This window comes from Impatiens glandulifera, chromosome 4 (genome assembly GCF_907164915.1).
Source record: "Impatiens glandulifera chromosome 4, dImpGla2.1, whole genome shotgun sequence".
Taxonomy (NCBI): Eukaryota; Viridiplantae; Streptophyta; class Magnoliopsida; order Ericales; family Balsaminaceae; genus Impatiens; species Impatiens glandulifera.
Window position 1 is genome coordinate 54,146,685 of NC_061865.1, and position 23,014 is coordinate 54,169,698.

Sequence of the window (23,014 nt, forward strand, 5' to 3'; positions counted from 1 at the left end):
CTAATAAGATTTTATATTTTAAATTCAACACCAAATTTGATGAACGCGGGACATACTTAACAATATAAGTTTAACTTTTTAACTAACTAGTATATATATAATTATACTTAATTTTAAAAGTGTCTGGATTACCGGATCGAGTGTGGTGATTAATTTGGATATATATATATATATATATATATATATATATATATATATATATATATATATATATATATATATATATATATATATATATATATATATATATATATATATATATATATGAAAGTAAATGTATACTTGGAGCGGATTGTAGGTTGACTCGCCCATAAAAAAATAATAATAGATACATCCTTCAAAGAAACTTTATAGCAATTATTTTTTTTTCTTTTATTTTTTTCATTTTTAAAACATTACCAAACAAATATAGACATTATTTTTTTTGGTCCATTTCTTAACTTTCTTTTGATCCATGCTATACTTGTCGAGAAGCATTTATTGTTTACAATAATTTTAGAATAAATAAATAATATAAATGCACATAATTGATTTAAATTTTATTTAAATATTATCAATATGTCACCTCAATAACAATCATATATCACCATTATTTGTTATATTTTAAATTTTATAAGATCTGAAAAATCTTTATTTAAGCATTAGCTTCTTATTTTATTTTTTTCAACTTTTTTTTGCAACATGTGAATTTTTTTATTTAAAAAATCTAGATAAAATCTGACTTTTATGGATTAAAGATGGATAAATATAATATTATAACAAATACATAAAGAAATAATAATTATGAATAAAAGACTAATACAAAAGTATCAGGTTCACTTGTTTTTATGCTATATGTATACAGTGAATAATGCGAGATCTTCTAACTCATTATTTTGTTATCTAGTCAACTAAAATAATAATAATGTTTTAGGGATTAAGGAGGTACTCAATATTTAAGATCTTTTTTCTTACTCTTCCAAGGAAATTGTGTAATAGATTGAGTATCAATGATAGATGTAAGTATAGTCAAGATTTGTGTGATTGATTCACCAATATGCCCTAATCATTCAACAAGTGACAACATTTGAAGAGAATTTAGTTTGTATGGAAGAGTTAATTTTATAAAATTAGTTACCATGAAAAGAAAAGGATAGAGCAAAACATCTCAATAACCAACTCTATAACTATCTTTCTTTTGTTTTATGTGATGTTCAAAGAAGAAAGAAAAATATTGAAATATATATTTATAGGTCATGATAAGCCTTCAAAAGTGACATATAATGTAACTAAATGAATACACCAATTACTAAAACAATATTATTATTCCAAAATGTTGATATATTGTTAATGTGAAAACCCTTATATTTCTAAAGTGTTCGGATTGTCAGATTGAGAATTGTGGTTAATTTGGGAGTAAATAGATATTTAGGTCAGATTGTGGGTTAACCCGCCCAAAATTTAAAACGGTTAAAAATAAAATAAAAAATATTATATGTATGTTTTGCACTTACAACCTAACAAAACAAGTACAACTCTTTGACCAACTAGGCTATGAAGACTTTATATTTTAAATTCAACACCAAATTTGATGAACGTGGGACATTCTTAACAATATAAGTTCAACTTTTTAACTAATCCATATATATATATATATATATATATATATATATATATATATATATATATATATAATGATGTTTAATTTTCAAAGTGTCTGGATTGTCGGGTCTAGAGTTGTGGTTAATTTGGATATATATGTGAGAGTAAATGGATACTAGGGTCAGTTTGTGGATAGACACGCCCATAAACTTAAAACGATTATATATGTTTCGAACTTTTAACCTAACAAAAACAAGTATAACTCTTTAATTAAGTATGATTGGGATGTGGTTTGTCGAGGGATAATTGACCCGTAACAATTGAAAATGGTTAAAAAAATGTAAATCAAATATATATTTGATTGACCAAAGTGTGAGCTCACGATGCTAAATATTAAAAAAAATGAATCAGTTATTTGATAGACCAATTAAGTGATTGTGTAAGATCACGATATGAGAGGTTCATTGGAAAAAAGATATGTGATGAGATATTTGAGAAGATGAGCTCTTTTACCAAAGTGAATAAAATGTTAAATGAGAGTATTCTATTTTTTATTCTTACAAAATATGTACAAGTGTTTAACTAACTAGGCTAATAAGACTTTATATTTTAAATTCAACACCAAATTTGATGAACGCGGGACATACTTAACAATAGAAGTTCAACTTTTTAACTAACTGATATATATATATATATATATATATATATATATATATATATATATATATAATTATACTTAATTTTCACCGTGTCCGGATTGTCGGATCGACGATTGTAATTAATTTGGATATATATATGTGAGTAAATGTATACTTGGGTTGGATTTTGGATTGACCCGCCCATAAACTTAAAACGATTATGTATGTTTCGAACTTACAACCTAACTAAACAAGTACAATTCTTTAACCAAGTGTGATTGAGATGTGGTTTGCCGAGAGATAATAGGCTGGTTATAATTGAAAGTGGTTAAAAATATAAATCAAATATTTGATTGACCAAAGTATAAGGTCACGCTGCTAAATATTAAAAATATGAATCAAATATTTTATAGACCAAAGTTAAAGTGTAAAGTCATCGCGGTCGACATATATTATTCTAATTAACTAAGTTCAGGCTATGTTTCTCCTCAGTAGAACCCCATATCAACCTTCTGTTGGCCTTCTCGATGGCTTCTACGTTATGTCGAGGGAACCCTCTAGTCGAGCTCATATACATCGACCCTCACAGAGAGATTTCTCGAGATTGATTAGATTGCGTGTTGTGTGCGACTCCCCATTGGAGACCCCGCCCAATTTGAGGACTGGACTTTTTCCGCTCACAGTTCCCAATTGGTAGCCCCGTTCCTTGAGGACAAGGAAGGCCTTAGGAGAATTCTTTTTCCTTGAGACTGTGGAAATTGCTTAAGAAGCAATTCTGATGAGAGGTTTATTGGAAAAAATATGTGATGAGATATGTGAAAAGATGAGTTGTTTTACCGAATTGAATAAAATGTGAAATGAGAGTGTTCTTTTTTTATTTTAATATATTATTCGTGATTTATTAAGAATTTTTAACATTAAATATATATTATTATAATTTTTTAAAATTTATCTTGTTTTTAAAAAAAAATACAAGAGAGAGAAAAATATTTTTTTAAGAAATATATCTTAAAAAAATACCATAGAGAGAAAAATATTTTTTCTTTCTTTCCAGATGAGGTATGTGCTATTCGAATGTGCTGTATAAGGGTGTTATATATATCATATATATATATTTAATCGTATGACGGTGAAAATAGAGAATAATGTGTAATCTTTATGAGATCTTCTACCCTATCATTTTCATCTAGTCAGTTAATATAAGAATAAATATTTTAGTGATCAAAGAGAATTTAGTTTACATGAAAGAGTTAATTTATAAATTAGTTACTATGAAAAAAATATATATATATTGAAAGTTATTTATAAGTTATGATAAGTCTTAAAAAGTGACATATAATGTAATTAAATGAATACCCCAAATACTAAAACAATATTATTGCAAAATGTTGATATTATGTTAATGTGGAGACCCTAATATTCTTTTTAAATTCTATTTTTGAATTATTTTTCTATATCATCTATATACTAGTTGGACTAACTTTAGGATAAAGAAGAATAACAAAAATATTATCAATCTCATCATGGTGTATAAGAATCATATCTTACAAATTTGTATACAAATAATATTTTTTTGTAGTATGCAAAACCTTTTATTTGAAAAAATCTCTACTTTTATGAATGAAAGGTGGATGCATACACTAATATAAGAAAATCACAAGGAAATAATATTTTTGAACAATACAAAACAACCAAAAAAATACATGTCCACAAATGAAATACGCATTAGAACTCATGATTTCTCTTATAATAACTAAAAGTTTAATTCTTATTAACTAACAAAAAAAAAAAGATTGTACATTTAAGAAGAAGTAAAACCTTCTAAAATTTTCTAATAAGAAAATAGTGAATTACGTTTTAACATTATTTTTAGATTCCATTAAATCATGATGATAAATTACATTCTCAATATGTGTGTTGTGAGAGGAATTTAGGGAAGGATTTATTCTAAGACTTGATTCCACAAAAAAAAATGGTATATTAACAAGTTAAACCATAGATCAATATGATTTATTTTTACATTATTTTTATATTTCATTAAATCAAATATTATCAATAATATTAATGAAGAAACCATAGATCACATATTCGGGAGTTGTTGTATTGCTTCAAAGCTTTGAGACAAATTTTATAAAAGTCTGGAGCTGATCAGTTTCCCGAGCGAATGAAATGAAATCAAAGATGCAGCACTACTTAAAGCCAAGAGAAATAGATTTGCAATAAGCGTGTTCAAGTGCGGCTTTGGAGTAGTGGTGTATAACATTTAGAAAGAACGGAATGCAATGGTATATGGCAGAACCCGTAGGAGCGTTGAAAAGTTATGGAAAGATATTGTATCGGATTGCAGCGCCCTCGCGGGAACGTGGACAAGAATTCCAAACACGGAGCAGAACTGGAATATCTGTAGGAACTAGAATTTACCGTTTTTCAAACTCACTAATTGAAAGTATTGTAATCAGATAATTCATTTATATTTTTAGCTTTTTAGCTTTTATTTAGAATGTTACGACTTCAATATCATTCTAGGCTTGTCTAGAATAATCTCTTAAACTCGTGAGTTTTTTTTTCATTTTTGTGAATTTTTAATGAAATGACGCTAATTCATTTTTTTTTAAAATAAAAAATAAAATAAAATAAAAAATAAAAATAAAAGGTATAATAAACCTTAAATTTATATTTGTTTTCAATTTATTTTATTATTTGATTATTTAATTTAAAAAAAAAAAAACTCAATTCATTCACTTATTTTATCAATAATTTATCCTTTATAATTTTTCAAGCTTATCCAAATTTTATTTTAACATACTAATAAAAAAAAGTGTTATATTAACCAGCTAAATTATTAAAATAATGTAGTGACGACAAAAAGAATAATACGAAAGAAAAACATTTAAACAAACTCTATAGCACATATTTCATTTATTTTCTTTTCTTTTTCTTTTTTTTTAAAAACACTACCAAACAAATGTACCCATTTTATTTTACCATTTCTTGAACTTATTTTTGCTCCGTACTATCATTATTGAAAACCAAGTGTTACATTCGTTAATGTTTATAATATCTTTAGATTATAAAAAGGAACATGATTGGCTTAAATTTTATTAAAATATTATCATAATTGGTTTTAACGTTATTATGATAAATTGCATTGTCGATATGTGTGTTGTAAGCTGAATTTAGAGAAAGATGTTTTTTATAACTTGAGTCCAAAAAACAAATCCACAGTAAAAAATATAATAACCCTTTATTTTTATTTGTTTTTAATTTATTTATTATTTTATACTCTAATCTTTAAAAAAATGAAAATTGCACTCATGCACTTGTTTAATTAATAATTTTTATTTTATAATTTTTCAAATTTACCTAAACTTTTTTCTAGTCACCTTTACTCTAATTTTATAAATCCCATAGAGATGATATAAATATATAAATCTATGTTAATAACATCCTTTCATGAACTATCTATAAATTAATAGATTGACTAATATAGATTGATAAAAAAAAATAGTTATATTAACAAGTTAAACTATTAAAATATATAGTCACCATAAAAAGAATAATAATAAAGAAAAAAATTTAAACAAACTCTATAGCACCTATTTTTTTTACATTTACTTTTTCCTTTTTAAAACTACCAAACAAATGTAGACCACATTTTTTTCATTTCTTTAACATTTTTTCTCCCTACAAAATTATTAATAATCTCTAATTTTTTTTTTCAATTTATTTCATTATTTTATTACTTCTCTAACTCTAAAAAAAATAGTAAAACTCATATTATTTCACTTATTTCATCAATAATCTCTCTTTTATAATATTTCAAATCTACTTAAATTTTTTTCTAGTCACCTATACTTTAATTTTAGACTGTCCTTATAGATGATATAAATCTTTTTTATTAAATCATTCTTTCCCAGACTGCTTAATTATAACTAATTAATAGATTGAGTTAATTACATTTAAAATTGATGTAGACTAATAAAAAAAATAGTTATTTTAAACAAGTTAGAGTATTAAAATAAAGTTTTACCCTAAAATAATAATAATAAAGAAAAAATTTAAAGAAACTTTTTAGCCAATATTTCTTTTACTTTTTTTCTTTTTTAACACACTACTAACAAATATAGACACCATTTTGTTTTTCCATTTCTTGAACTTTCTTTTGCTCAATACTATAATTATTGAGAAGCATTTAATGTTTACAATAACTTTAGAATAAATAAAAAGTAAAAATGAATATAATTGATTTAAATTTTATTTAAATATTATCAATATATCACCAGTAGATAAGAATCATATATCACCATTATTTATTTTAATTTAATTTTTATAGGATCTGAAAATCCTCATCTAAACACTCTAACCTTTTTTTTTCATTTTTTATAATATGTGATTTTTTTTAAACACTAGATAAAATGTAACTTTTATGGATGAAAGATGGATAAATATTATAGTATAACAAATACATAAAATAATAATAATTAAAAGACTAATAGAAAAATACATGTCCACTTGTTCTTTATATATATATATATATATATATATAAATTCTTTTATTTATTATTTTAATTATGTGACGGTGAAAATAGAGAGAATAATTTGTAAATTTTATAAGATATTTTAACTAATCATTCTGTTATCTAGTCAGATAAGATAAGAATAAATGTTTTAGGAATAAAGAGGTGAATTGATATTTTAGATTTTTTTTTCTTAATAAGGTTCTTCCATCAAAATGGTGTAATAGGTTGAGTATATAAATTATCATATTTTAGTATGGTAAAGATTTGTGTTCATTGCGTTTAGAGAGAATTTAGTTTATTTGTAAGAGATAATTTATAAAATTAATTACCATGAAAAGAAGAAGATTGAGCAAAACATTCCAAGAACCAATTCTATGACTCATATTTTCTTTTCTTTTATGTGATATTCCAAAAAGAAAGAAAAATATTGTAAGTTATTTATAGGTCATGACAAGTTTTAAGTAACATATAATGTAATTAAATGAATAATCCCAAATACTAAAATAATAGTATCACAAAATGTTGATATTTAATTCATGTGTAGACCCTAATATATATATATTTTTTACATTTTTTTTAACTATTTTTCTATATCATCAATATACTAGTTGGATTAACTGTAGGATAAGGAAGAACAACATAAATATTATCAATCTCATCATCATGGTAATTATGAATCATATATTACACATTTTATACAAATAATTTGTTTTTTGTAAGATACAAAACATTTTATTTGGAAAATTACTTTTATGAATGAAAGGTGGATGCATACACAAATAAAACAAATCCACAAGGAAATAATATTTTTTTGAACAATAAAACAACAGCAAAAAACAAAATCAAAATACATATCCTTAAATTAAATACACATTAGAACTCATGAATTTCTATTAAAATAAGTCGAATAATAGTAACTAACCAAACAAAATATTGTTAGAGTTAAGAAGAAATAGGACATTCTAAATGTTACTAATAATAAAAAGGTGAATTAAGTTTCAACTTAATTTTAGATTTCATTAAATAAAAAAAAAAATATATTCGGTAAAATAATTCATTTTCTCACATATCTCATCAAATATTTTTTTTCTAATAAACCTCTCATCTCAGGACTTTACACTTTCATTTTAGTCTATCAAATATATGATTCATATTTTTTAATATTTAGCATTGTAACCTCACACTTTGGTTAATCAAATATTTGATTTATATTTTTTAACCACTTTCAATTGTTACTGGTTTATTATCCCTCGGTAAACCAAATCTCAATCACACTTGGTTAAAGGGTTGTACTTGCTTTGTTATGTTGCAAGTTCGAAATATACATAACCGTTTTAAGTTTATGGGCGGGTCAACATACAATCCGATCCAAGTATCCATTTACTCTCATATATATATTCAAATTAACCACAACTTTCGACCCAGCAATCCGGACACTTTGAAAATTAAGAATCATTAAATATATATAAATTAGTTAGTTAAAAAGTTGAATTTATATTGTTAAGAATGTCTTGCGTTCATCAAATTTGATGTTGAATTTAAAATATATAGTCATATTAGCATAGTTGGTTAAACAATTGTACTTTTTTTTTGTTATGTTTTAAGTTCGAAACATACACATAGTATTTTTAATTTTATTTTTAACCGTTTTAAATTTATGGGCGGGTCAACCCATAATTCGACTCAAGTATCCATTTACTCTCACATATATATATATCCAAATTATTCACAATTCTCGACCCGACAATCCGGACACTTTGAAAATTAAGCATCTTTGTATATATATATATATATATATATATATATATATATATTGATTAAAAAGTTGTACTTTTTTTTAGGTTGCAATTTCGAAACATACATATAGAAATTTTATTTTTATTTTTAAACATTTTAATTATATGGGCGGTTAACTCACAATCCAACCCAAATATCCATTTACTCTCACATATATATCCAAATTAACCACATCTCTCGACTAGGGCTGCAAATGAGCCGAGTCGAGCTCAAACTTGTTGGAGCTCGAGCTCGACTCGATTAAGTATTAATTAGCTCGACTCGAACTCAAGCTCGAACGAGCTTATAAATTTGAGCTCGAGTTTGACTCGACTATATTACCAACAAGCTCGACTCGACTCGAAAGCTTGAACAAAAATTAAATTATATATAATAAATTAATTTTTTTTCATATTTTTCAATATTATATATATATTATATGCTTTTATTATATATAATATATTAACGTTTATTTTTATCTCTTTCAATATTATATACAATATACTCATTATTACATTCTTCCTAGTATTTACTTTTATTATATATAATATATAATATATTAATTTTTTTTATCTTTTTAATATTATATATAACATATTAGTTATTATATCCCTAATATTTATTTTTATTATATATAATATAATAATCTTTATTTATCTATTTCATTACTATTTATAATTTACTTTTATTATATATATACATAATATATTAACCTTTTTTTTATCATAAATCCCTAATATTGTTTGTCCGACTTTTTTTCCATCCTCAATCAATCATATTTTCCAATTGAAAATCAGTGTTTTTTTATATTTATTCAAATTCATCTATATAAAAATAAATTTCTTCTAATACATAAAGAAAAGAATGAAGAAGACTAACTTACTCATGTTAACCAATAAAATAGTTGTTTTCTTCTTTTCTTTGTCGCTAGATTTACTTACAAAATAAATCAAAATTATCTAAAAGAAAAAACAATAACTATAAAAAGAAGTTAAAACAAATTTAATTACCGATAGGATTGAATTAATGAGATGTAAAGATTGAAGAAAGAAGAAGAAAAAGAAGAGATGAAGAGTAACAGAAATTGTGAAACCTGAATAATAAGTATATAAAAATTAAAGAAGAAGAGATAAGAGTGATTGAAGAAGAAGAAAAACTAAAGAAGAAGAGATAAGAGTTATTGAAGAAGAAGAATAACTAAAGAAGAAGAAGATGAAGAGTAACTGATGAAGAGAAAGAAGAAATGAAGAGTGACGGTAGAAAATGATGAATGAACGATATATTAGGAATTAGAGTTTTGCTTTAGGGATTATGGACCTTCATATTGGGCTTTGAAGAGAGGAGAAGAAAAAAAATATTTGTAAAATTTTAATATTAAATAAATAAATAATATTTATATATTATGAGGCTCGAAAAAGCTCGACAAACCATCGAGCAAGCTTTATATGAGCTCGAGTTCGACTCGAATAATAAACGAGTTGACTCGAGCTCGAATCGAATTTTGTCAAAGTCAAGCTCAAGTCGAATTTTGACCGAGTAGCTTGCGAGTGGTTCACGAGCGGCTTGACTCATTTGCAACCCTACTCTCGACCCGACAATCTAGACATTTTGAAAATTAAGCATTATTATAATATATATATATATATATATATATATATATATATATATTAGTTAGTTAAAAAGTTGAACTTATATTGTTAAAAATGTTTTGCGTTCATCAAATTTAATGTTGAATTTAAAATATAAAGTCTTATTAGTTTAGTTAGTTAAAGTGTTGTATTTATTTTTGTTAGGTTGCAAGTTCGAAACATACATATAACATTTTTGTTTTATTTTTAACCGTTTTATGTTTATGGGCGGATCAACCCACAATTCGACCCAAATATTCATTTACTCTCACATATATGTCCAAATTAATCACAGCTCTTAACCCGGCAATCCGAACACTTTAAAAATTAAGCATTATTATATATATAGATAGTGATAGTTAAAATAATAGTTTGTCTAATAAATATAAAGATAAATTAAAAAATATTTTAATCTAAATTAAAAAAATATATATTAAAGATCAATTTAATAAATATGAATAGAGAAAATATGTTAATACAAATGAGAGATAAATAATTAAATCAGATTAATTTATTTTTATTTAAATATATTGCAAATTAATTTTTAAATAGATTATATATTATATATATATATATATATTTAATATATAATCATGTATTTATTAAAAAAAATATAAAATATAATTAATATGAGAAATAAAACTTTCAAATTCTAATCATAAAATTTCATAATCAATTATTCATTTATTATATCAATATCCATTAACTTAAGGTATTCAAACGAATCAACCCGATTCATTTTTTCTAAAAAAAAAATCCAAATCACTTACAACGCGCAACTTGCTAATACTTTCAAATTTAAGAATGGAGCGTTGTGATATATATATTATAAATAAATCTGATTTTTTTTTATAAATAAAAGAAATTACTTAGATACTAAACACAATAAATAAATTTAAGGTAATTTGACTTCAGGGTGGACTCATAGTTTAATAATAAAATGTAAAAAAATTATAAATTTAAATTTTCACACAAACTATTGAAAAAGAAAATAGATTGAGTAAGAAAATAAAATAAAAACAATGTTCATAGTACTAAATTTGATTAAATACTAAAGTTTGGGATTAAAATTAATCGAAACTAAAATCAAAAAGAGATTTTTTAATAATTTAAAAGTTTAGGTTAAAAATGGAAATAATGGCAAAGAATTTGTGTATAAATAGCAAAGCTTTATCAAGAGTTGTCTACCAAAAAACAAAAACTAAGTTGAGTATTAAATGATGGTATCAAACGCAGGCAGCTTCTTCCTCCCTTTCTTGTCTATGCTTCTTCTTCTTCTTCTGGTTAGATCTTCAATTCTTTACTAATATATTATATTAATTCATTATTATAATTTAACTGGTGATCATATTCTTCTATCAGCTTGTTAGCAGCAGTAATGGAGCAAGAAGAGAGCCTGGGGCAAACACTATGTCCCAAGCCCTAGAAGGATCTGGAAACTCAGACGAGTCGTTGGTGCCGAGGCCCATTATATCTACATTTCCTTGTCACATAAAAGATGAAGCACAAGTGAAGAAGTCATTATCTGAGAACTTTAAGCCGAGTTCGTCAAATCCTTTACATCCTTTCTTTTATGGTGACAAAAAAGATGAAATACAAGGGAAGAAGTCATTCTCTGAAAACTTCAAGCCGAGTTCGTCAAATCCTTTCGTTCCTTTCTTTTATGGTGACAAAAAAGATGAAATACAAGAGAAGAAGTCCTTCTCCGATAACTTTAAGCCGAGTTCGTCAAATCCTTTACATCCTTTCTTTTATGGTGACAAAAAAGATGAAATACAAGAGAAGAAGTCCTTCTCTGAGAACTTTAAGCCGAGTTCGTCAAATCCTTTCGTTCCTTTCTTTTATGGTGACAAAAAAGATGAAATACAAGGGAAGAAGTCATTCTCTGAAAACTTCAAGCCGAGTTCGTCAAATCCTTTCGTTCCTTTCTTTTATGGTGACAAAAAAGATGAAATACAAGGGAAGAAGTCATTCTCTGAAAACTTCAAGCCGAGTTCGTCAAATCCTTTCGTTCCTTTCTTTTATGGTGACAAAAAAGATGAAATACAAGAGAAGAAGTCCTCCGATAACTTTAAGCCGAGTTCGTCAAATCCTTTACATCCTTTCTTTTATGGTGACAAAAAAGATGAAGCACAAGTGAAGAAGTCCTTCTCCGATAACTTTAAGCCGAGTTCGTCAAATCCTTTACATCCTTTCTTTTATGGTGACAAAAAAGATGAAATACAAGGGAAGAAGTCCTTCTCAGAGGAGCCGAGGTACATGGATGAAAAATAATTGGCAAAGAACTTTGAGGCTACAAAGGGTTATGATCATGTGGGTAATTTGTAGTAACTATTTATCATCTTCGCATGTCTGTCGTGTTCTATTTCCTTTGATTTCTCTTGTTTCTTTAAATAATGTCATGGGAAATTTTAGTAATGTATTGTGATATGAAATAAAAATTTGTTTGGAAAGTTGTTTTATTTGATGTCGCATTCTTCTAGATAATATATTTTATCTTCGTTTTAAAATAATTTTTTTCTTTTAATAAAATTAACTTGAATAGATTCTCGGTTAAAGTTCGATTCGAGTTCTGTCAAAATTTAATTCGAGCTGATCTCGGGCCGAATTCGACCTTAGGTAAGACTCGCTTAATGACTCATCGAGCTTTTTCGAGTCTAATCATATAATTTTTTTATTACATTACACTTTTTAATCAAAATTTGAAATATACCCATAAGACTATTTATGGGCTTATTTCTTATGGGTCTCACCAAATTCAAATTATCTACATAATCTTATTTTCTATCTTGTTTTCCAAATTTTAAATCCTCCAATAACTCTTTGAATGATTTGATTTTTCCTAACCATCTCATGTTCAAATCTGTCTATAACAATGGTAGATCGAAGATTGGTTCTTTGTAAATTTTGATAGGTAGAACTAATTAGGAAAAAAATTTATTATAAAATTTTAAATTTTGAAATAGACTTTATATTAACAAAATATTTAACTATACCCGACAATATTATATTTGTTAATCATCATACAAAAATATTATATTTATTTAATATAATATATATTATATAGGTGGGAAATACTATCCATATTATAAGTATATGAAAATATCTTACCGCAATATATTGAGAATATCGATTTTTTTGGTATACCAAAAAAAGTAAGGTATGATATCGATACCGAAATTATTTGTACGGTAAAGGTACGTATAAGATTTTCAATATTATTGTATATTAAGATATACCAATACAATATTTATAAATTAATAAATATATATATATATAAGGAAATAAATATATTTAATATTAATTTAATTAATAAATATAATTTTAAAAAAATCAAATCAAATTTTATTTTTTAAAATAAATATAATGGAGTCTAATATGTTTTTAATTTAATCTCAAATACAATACACGACTTGAAATTATTTTTTCTTTTTAGAAAACTCTCGACTTTCATTATGTTAATACTTATTGAAAATATACTATTTGAATAAACACATTAAAATTAAAATTAAGTTTTTAATAATTTTATTTATTAAAAGAATATATGAATGAATAGTGCAATTTTTTAGATTTAACCCTAATCCGACCAAAGACCTCAAATAACAGGGGGCGACTTGACCCACCGACATCAAAATGAGGAAAAACTGTTTTTAAAATGTTGTCTCAAAATTAAAGGGTTCTCAGTAAAAATCGAATTTGTAACTCTTTCATACACACACAAGAATCAGTCACATATCCCAATAATTCATTTTCCATAATCAAATATATAGAAGAAACAAATATACTTCAAAACAAATTAATGATTTACAAGTATGCAGAGAATATAGTCCTAATTTCCTGTTCTGAAAGAGCTTTTTATTTAACAAATGATAATAAGAACCATTATTGTACCTTAATACTTAGCACTCACATCCAGTTGACCTCTGTTGATCGCTGCCTCCAGCATCAATTGTATCTGGAAGATATCTACACACAAATAACACAAACCAAACTTAAAGCACGATCCCTCATAGTGCCACTTCACCTAACTTAAAGCGTTTTTTTGTGGGAATCAAACTTGAACTTGAGACCTTTGGTCAGTTAGGCCACATAAAGTGTTTTCAAATATGGTCAATATTTAGTCTGACTTACATTTCTTCTTCTTCTTCTCCACTGTTAAGAGCATCTTTAGCTATACACTGGAAAGCTTCTTCAATATTTATGCCCTCTTTTGCAGATGTTTCAAAGTAGGGAATGTTTCCTTTCGAGGCGCACCAAGCTTTAGCCCTTTTCTCCGAGACCTGTAATCATAATAAATTTATTATAATACGAACCGAACATAAAGAGAATATATAAATAGCATTAATACATACCACTCTACTGTTTCCACCATCGATATCGGTCTTGTTTCCTATGACAACAAATGGAAAGTTTTCTGGATCCAAAGGGCTTGCCTATAGACAAAGTTCATCATTTCAATTTTCATATATATACAGATGCTAAATAGAGATCAAAGGAAAGAAACTTTCTTAGAAAAAAAGATGGGGAAGATACCTGCTTAAGAAACTCATCCCTCCAATGGTTAAGATGGTCAAATGACTTCATTACATTTACATCATACACAAGAACACAGCAATCAGCTCCTCTATAAAAAGCAACACCTCGACTTTGAAACCTTTTTTGCCCTGCTGTATCCCATATCTATCTGAAAAAGTTATAAACGGTCAGATCCATAGTTTCGCTAAACAGGTTAAGATGTTCAAGGATTGTCACAGAGACTAAAACCTCAAACAAAACAAAAAAATCAGTGGTTATTTACAACCAATGGTAGAAATTGAACACATTCTTTTTATGGCTAAGGGTTGAATGAGTGTGATGTAACTATTGTATAAATTACTATTTATGTTTCAAAATTAATAGTTTTATTCATTAATAGGTTTGGTTACAAGGGAATAACTAGGGTTAAGGTTACTATATAACCCTAGAAGAAGATGGACCGAGAAATTTAGTTCGGCTGGTAAGGAAATGATAAGCGGTATAACAACACTACACTAAGTCTTCAAGACTCCAACAAGTAATTAGTTGGGCGCCCAACTAATTACTTGTTGGAGTCTTGAAGAAAATAAATCTTCTGTAACGACTACTAGTAACGGCGCTCGAACGCCCTTACTAATATTTTTTATCAGTAACGGTTATTTTAAACTGTTAGTGTTATGAGTATATCAGTAACGGCTATATAAACCGTTACAGATATGGCTTAATTTCCAGTTCTTTTGTCTGATATCAGTAACAGTTTTAGTAGAAAACCGTTACTATTATTACATCTGTAACGGCTGAGGAAGAACCGTTACAGATATGGCTTTTTTTACCGTTCTTTGTGATTGATATCAGTAACGGTTTTAGTGGAAAACCGTTACTACTAGGGCATCTGTAACGGTTATTCATAAACCGTTACAGATAATGAGCCGTCTTTTTAACTTCTCTGCTAGTATCTGTAACAGTTTTATGAATAACCGTTACAGATATGGCTTTATTTACAGTTCTTAGTGTTTGATATCAGTAACGGTTTTAGTGGAAAACCGTTACTACTAGGGAATCTGTAACGGTTCTTCATAAACCGTTACAGATACTAAGCCGTCTTTTTAACTTCTCTGCTCTTATCTGTAACGGTTTTATGAATAACTGTTACAGATATAGCTTTATTTACAGTTCTTTGTGTTTGATATCAGTAACGGTTCTTCATAAACCGTTGCAGATACTTGACCGTCTTTTTAACTTCTCTGCTCTTATCTGTAACGGTTTTATGAATAACCGTTACAAATATGGCTTTATTTACAGTTCTTTGTGTTTGATATCAGTAACGGTTCTTCATAAACCGTTACAGATACTTGGCCGTCTTTTTAACTTATCTGCTCTTATCTGTAACGGTTTATGAAGAACCGTTACAGATAGCCATTAATAACTCGCGCTTCTTTCCTTCTTTCTTTTTTCCTTCTTCCTTTCTTTCTTTTCCTTTCTTCCGCGCGCGACCGTTTTCTCCTTCTTCTTCCGCCGATCATCCGCCGATCTTCTTCTACCGCCGATCTTCCGCCGATCAGATCAGGTAAGTTCTTCTATTCTCTTCTTCTTCCACTCTTCTCTTCTTCATCCCCTCTTCTCTGTTCCTGCCCTGTCCGCCGCCAACAACGTACTGTCCGATCAGGTAAGTTCTTCATTCTTCATATCATCTTCAATTCTTCAATCAACAAATTTAACTATTTCAATCTATGTGTATAATAGGTCATTTGTTCATATATCATCTTCAATTCTCGGGGGTTTATGGCAAAACCTCTCCATTCTTCATTCTTCCAGCTCTTAGTAAGTTCATCTCTCAACCTCTCCATTTCCATCTAAATGATTTATTATTGTTCTTATCTATGCTCAGCGACATATCTAGTGTTTTCTAAAGCCAGATATGTGCTTCTAGGGTTTTTTTGTGAGTATTAAGCTGAAAACAGATATCTTTGCACCTTTTTTCGTGGGTATTTCAGAATTAGGGTTTAGTGATCATTTTGATATCCTCTAGTCAATTATCATAGATTTGGATTAAGTTCTCTGAGTGAATTCATGAATTTGAAGATTATTCTTAAGCATGGATAGGTGATCAAATATGTACTTAGCAGTAAAGGATTGATTATAAACAAAGCCTGCTTGAATTCAGCCTATTCCTAGCGCTCCTGTAGTCTGGTCTGTGAGTTGTTTAGGTTACTAGTGTAGGAAATTGACATTTGCACCTTATAAGACATTAAAATGTTAAGTTAAATTCCTGTTTATCATAAGTTCTCATTGTTTGTCGTAAAACATGGCATATATTTAGTAAATAAACATTGTTTTGAAACATTTGTATATGGTTAATTGTATATGGTTAATCTCATTGTGAGTTGATTAATGATTATCGTGGGTTTTTCTTGGAACAAGCTTATTCCGTGTTGAGCACGTCCTTGTTTGGTGTAAGCTGGTGACGTAAACCTCTCTTGATTTATTGTGTGCACGTTTCTTCTTGATAAACTGAAATACTGCTGCTAGTTGAGATTTTTTACAACTCTTTTATTAGAAAAGAGGACTGTTTATTCTATTTATAGTTTGGCTGAATAGTTAATTTGAAATAGGACTGTGTGCATTATTTCTCAATACTCTTTTTCATTCTATTTTGCAGAAAATTCAATTTTCACCGTTTGCCCTTGTATTTCCTATCGCTGCTTGAAGTTTGCCTTTTCAGATTCAGGTTAGTTCTTATTTACAATCAATGTTATTTGTATGTTAGATTGTTAATATTGAATGCTAAAGTTAGATTGTTATTTGTATGTTAGATTAGTAATATTGAATGCTAAGTAGATTATTGATGTTAGGTTAGTGGATACTTTGTATGTTAGGTTAGATAATATTGAATGCTAAGTTAGATTATTTGATGTTAGTATCGCATGTTTGGATTATTAGATTAAGTTAGATTATTTTTATGTTAGATTATTGCATGTTTGGATTATTAGATTAATTGTATGTTAGATTATTGGATTGATAGATTAAGTTAGATTATTTGTATGTTAGATTATTGCATGTTTGGATTATTAGATTAACAAATGATTTGTATGTTTGATTATTGATGTTAGGTTGTTGGATTATTAATATGTATGTTAGGTTATATGGAAATCCCAGACAAAACATGGATGACTATACTTCGTACCGATCCTAAATATAGTGAGGGGGTTGACAAATTCATAGAATTTGCTGAAAGGTCTACGGGTAGATCATCGATTGCATGTCCTTGTGTAAGGTGTGCAAATCGAGTATATGAGAATAAGAGTGTGGTTAGATCCCATCTTATTGTATACGGAATAAGACAAAATTATGGTTTTTGGTATTTTCACGGTGAAAAGAGATCAATTGGACGTCAACTTGTAAATGTTGTTACCGAGAATGTGGACGAAGATGAATCAGATGATGAAATTTAAGACGAACCGATCAATGAACCACCAACTAACGAGACTAATATCATGGAAGACAAACATGTTGAAGTTTGTGAGGATCATCTAATGGAAGATATTATTGCTGAGGATCATCTAATGGAAGATATTATTGATGATTTATACCCTAATGTCAACAATGATAATGAACATCCGAGTGAAAATGAGCCTTTCGTTGATGATGCTACGTTTTACAAATTGTTGGACGATTCGAAACTACCTTTGTATGAAGGTTCTCGCATTTCCAAAGCCTCGACTCTTCTTAAACTTCTTCACCTAAAGAATGTAGGTCAGTGGACAAACACGTCATTTGATTTATTGTTGAGTTTATTGAAGGAGGAAATACTGCCAATTCATAATCAACTACCGAATTCGTATTATGAGTGCAAGAAATTCATTAAAGACATGGGTCTATCGTACGAAACAATTGACACGTGTAAGAATGATTGCATGCTTTTTCGTAAAGAGGATAAGGATTTGCAGCAATGTAAAGTTTGTGGGCTTTCTAGGTGGAATGTCAATAAATCTAATGGTGCAATTCGAATGAAGGTGAATGGTAAGTATATACCCAATAAGTCGCTGCGCTATTTTCCATTAAAACCGAGGTTGCAAAGATTATACATGTGTTCCAAAACTGCTCCACGCATGACTTGGCATAAAGATAACAATCCCGAAGATGATGTGCTGAGGCATCCTACTAATTCAATGACATGGAAGACCTTTGATAACTTGTACCCAAATTTCTCAACAGAACCTCGAAATGTGCGACTTGGTTTGGCTAGTGATGGTTTTCAACCTTTTGTTAGCGGAAAAACATCGTACAGCATCTGGCCAGTTATTCTCATCCCTTACAACGTCTCTCCTACCACATGTATGGATACAAACAATTTTCTTCTTTCAATGCTCATTCCAGGACCAAAAAGTCCCGGTGATTGTATTGACGTATTTCTTGAGCCACTTATTGAAGAGTTGACGGAATTGTGGAATACCGGTGTGAAGACATACGATGTAAGCAGAAAACAATATTTTAATTTACGGGCAGCTCTTATGTGGACTATTAATGATTTCCCGGCTTATGCAAATTTGTCTGGATGGAGTACAAAGGGGAAATTGGCATGTCCGTCTTGTAATCAAAACACCGCGTCTTTGAGGTTAACAAATTGCCAAAAGGAGTGTTACATGAATCATCGACGATTCCTCCTGTCTAATCATCGATGGCGCAAAGAGACCGATACGTTTGACGGTCATACTGAGCATAGAGGTCCTCCTGTACTATTATTGGGTTCCGAAATTCAATTGCAGGCACGAGATCTAAAGGAAATTTATTTGACAAAGTACCTGCCTAAGAAAACGAAAGTTATACATGAATCCCGAGGTGATAATTGGAACAAATTCAGTATATTCTTTCAATTGCCTTACTGGAAATCTTTGATGTTGAGACATAATTTGGATGTAATGCATATTGAGAAGAATATATGTGATAGTTTGTTGGGAACTTTAATGAATTTCAAAGAAAAGACCAAGGATGGAATTAAAGCAAGGAAAGATTTGGTCATAATGAACATAAAACATTCCTTACATCCGGTTGAAGTTGATGGTGTTCTTCGGTGTCCGCCGGCCCCCTATGCATTGTCCTCAGAACACAAGAAACGTTTATGCCAGTTTTTGAAAGATATTAAAATGCCAGACGGTTTTTGTTCAAATATTGGGGCGTGTGTAAACATGGAGGAGAAAAAAATTTCAGGATTGAAGAGTCACGATTGTCACATTCTATTACAATATATCCTTCCACTAGCTACACGTGGCCTACTTCCCGATGATGTGTAAGATGCTGTGGTGAACTTAGCAAGGTTCTTTCGGTTGCTTTGCCAAAAAAGTTTACAACGCGGACAATTGGAAACATTACATGACGATATTGTCTTGACACTTTGCAAATTGGAGAAGATCTTTCCACCTTCTTTTTTTGATATAATGGTGCACTTGCCAGTTCATTTAGCTTTTGAAGCTTGTCTTGGAGGGCCGGTTCAGTATCGATGGATGTATCCAGTTGAACAATATATGAGCACACTCAAGAAATACCTTAGGAATAGAAACTTTCTAGAAGGTTCAATCAGCGAGAGTTATCTTTTGAATGAGAGTATGAGCATGTGTGCCCGATATTTGGACGATCAAGAGTTAGAAGATGAATCGATAAATACAAGAACAACATTCTCCATATTCATCGCTATGGAAGACTTATCAAATGGCACAGCCTACACATATCAACCGGGTGATCGTGAGCGTGCTCATTGGTACATCTTACAAAATTGTCGTGAAGCTGAAGAATATTATAAGTAAGTCCATTAATTACATCTTATATAGGTATGATTTAAGTTATAATTTAATCTATCATTTGCGCAGCGATTTCGTTCAATCATGCCCTCCTAATATTTCCAATGAGGCTCGGGATAAAAAATATGTTAGATATTTCCAAGAAAGAGTAAGTAATCGTCTCAACAATTTTTTTTTTTAGTATAAGACAATTAGTTTAACAATAATTTCTAATTGATAGGTGGAGCAATTAACTAATCAATCCGATAGGACAACGAATCTTAAGATTTTAGGACGTGGGCCTACATTGTATGCAAAGAAATATAACTCGTGCAAAATAAATGGGTATAAGTTTAACACTGAAAAACATGACGAGAGCTTGACCACCCAAAATAGCGGGGTTTTGGTTGTTGGTAATAATGGGGCCGAGACTATTAACTACTATGGAGTGATCAATGAAATCATAGAAGTGATATTCTTTTGTGGAAGACGAGTGATTCTATTCAAATGTAAATGGTTTGATGTTTATCACAAAGATCGGGGCATTAAAGTTGATAAGTATGGTTATATTAGTATAAATATCAACAGGATTCTACAGACTCAATTAAATAAACCATTCATAATGGCAAGCCAAGCACAACAAGTCTTTTACTCTACAGATATGGCATCAAGGCTTGAATGGAAAATTGTGACACCAATAAATCCCCGTTATTCTAATTAAGGTTGAATTATTTTCTATGAAGGGTTACTTGTAAATTTGTCTTATAAACATTACATTCAATATTTGCAGTTATCATGGCACCTAAAAGAATGCAAGGTAAGAGTTTAAGCAGCACGCTAAACGACCTTGTACAAAGGACCGAGGAGCATTCAGAAGATCCCGTGCAATTGGGTAACTCTATCGGGGAAATTGATTTGGACCTTGATGATGTCATGAATGTTGATAGTGTACCAAACACTATCTCCGATGATGATGATGATGAGACACAGCCCCCGTCTGAGGAGCAAGATGGAGGTACTTGTGTTTTTGCTTAAGTTAGTTGTTGTGATCCTATATAATTTTTTGTTTAATTTTAGGATCTATTTCGAGGAGGAGACGGGGCAAGAACAAGAATAAAGCTGTTGGTAGATTGCAAGCGGGGCAAAAGATGACTCTTCAATTTAACCCTGTTGATGGTAAACCAATGTGCGAGAATAGGACAGCTTGGTCGAGGCATATTGGGAGTGTCATTCGAGACTCCAATGCACTACCTCATAGGACTTTGCGTTGGTCGGACCTGAGCTCCACACAGCTAGATCACATATGGATGGCTATCACGGTAACTTTTTATATTATTAAGTCCATTATGTATTCAACACAATCTATAATCGTATTTTATTGTTCACTATTTAGGATCATTTCGTGACTGTGGGGGATGACATCAACAACTATCGAAGACAAAGTTTATTTCAAGCCAAAAAATTATGGGATAGATGGAGATGTCATTGGAACACCATGTACATTAAAGCCCGTGAAGGTAACGAGCAAGCGATTAGGGCAAATCCCCCTCCCGAGATCGAAATAAGTGATTGGAATTATCTACTTGACCGTCGCTTTCTCACGCCGTAATTCAAGGTAAATTAATGTGTTTATAAATAGCTCTTACATTAATCATTCATTAAACACTAATGTTTTCTTATTTGCAGAAAACAAGTACTGTGAATGCGCAAAATAGGTCGCATGTTGTGTACAAGAATCATGCAGGCAGCATCTCATTTTCGTAAGTGGAGAAGCAAATGGTTCGTTTTATCATTGAATAACAAAGTTTATAATGTTATTACGTTTTTATTAATTATTAAATTTGTACAGGAGAAGACTACCGGTACGTCGCCTAATTTTGCGGAATTATTTCTGCACACTCATACAAAGAAACCGACTCTACAAGATCCAAATCCGGAGGTTCCCCTATTATTCAAGAAAAAGTGGTAAGTCGTGTTTATTAGTTATATTTCTTTTATTTATTTTATGTATGTATGTAATCAAATGTAATTTGTGTTTGTAGACTGCCTTGCGAACTGCTATAGAAGAAGACCCGAATAGAAATGAATTGTAGTTGGCTGAGTGCGCATTCGGGTCTTAGGGACATGGGCGAGTTGTGGGTTTGGGCTCCGGTGTCACACCTAGATCTTTTAGACCTGATGCTCGTGGTGGTACTATCACACAGCGCAGTGACACGCAAAACGCACTTTTACTTGAGGAGATATAGAGGATGCGAGGGGAGCGTGAAGCTGAGAAGCTTCAGTCACGGAGAGAGCGCGAAGAAGCCTTACTCGAGCGTCAAATGGAGCGTGAGGAAGCACAAAGGCAGCGTGAAATGGAGCGCGAAGAATTATTGATGCAGCGTCAAGATGAACGTGAAGAAGCTCGAAGGGAGCGTGATAGAATGCGGGATGAGATGCTTGAGATGAGATCGACGATGAACTTCTTATTATCTAGAATTCCCCGTGATCAACTTCCACCTGCCCCTCCCACTCGAGATGATGCCCCTCCTACTTAGAGATGATCCCCTTCCACTTGATCGTCGCTTTCCCACTTCAATTCT

At 29.5% G+C, this 23,014-nt stretch overlaps 2 protein-coding genes across 2 annotated transcripts; one reads left to right on the top strand and one right to left on the bottom strand.

Moving 5' to 3' along the window:
- Window positions 1–11,731: 11,731 nt before the first annotated feature.
- Window positions 11,732–12,417, top strand: LOC124935402. Its single transcript, XM_047475836.1, has 2 exons — window positions 11,732–11,750; window positions 11,822–12,417. The coding sequence occupies exons 1-2, from the start codon at window positions 11,732–11,734 to the stop codon at window positions 12,415–12,417; spliced, it is 615 nt and encodes a 204-aa protein (XP_047331792.1).
- A 1,853-nt stretch (window positions 12,418–14,270) lies between these two features.
- Window positions 14,271–19,370, bottom strand: LOC124935403 (ras-related protein Rab7-like). Its single transcript, XM_047475838.1, has 4 exons — window positions 19,302–19,370; window positions 14,677–14,823; window positions 14,496–14,576; window positions 14,271–14,423 (listed from the first exon to the last, which is right to left on the bottom strand). Exons 1-4 carry the CDS (start codon window positions 19,368–19,370, stop codon window positions 14,271–14,273), a joined length of 450 nt encoding a protein of 149 aa, XP_047331794.1.
- Window positions 19,371–23,014: the final 3,644 nt, after the last annotated feature.

Bases quoted from the DNA above. Each gene is read 5' to 3' on its own strand.
- LOC124935403 (XM_047475838.1), bottom strand. From the start codon at position 19,370: ATGACCGTCAAACGTATCGGTCTCTTTGCGCCATCGATGATTAGACAG. The intron at 14,577-14,676 runs GTATCTTCCCCA...CTTTGTCTATAG, and splicing joins GGGATGAGTTTCTTAAGCAG to GCAAGCCCTTTGGATCCAGA. The intron at 14,424-14,495 runs GTATGTATTAAT...TTATGATTACAG, and splicing joins ATGGTGGAAACAGTAGAGTG to GTCTCGGAGAAAAGGGCTAA.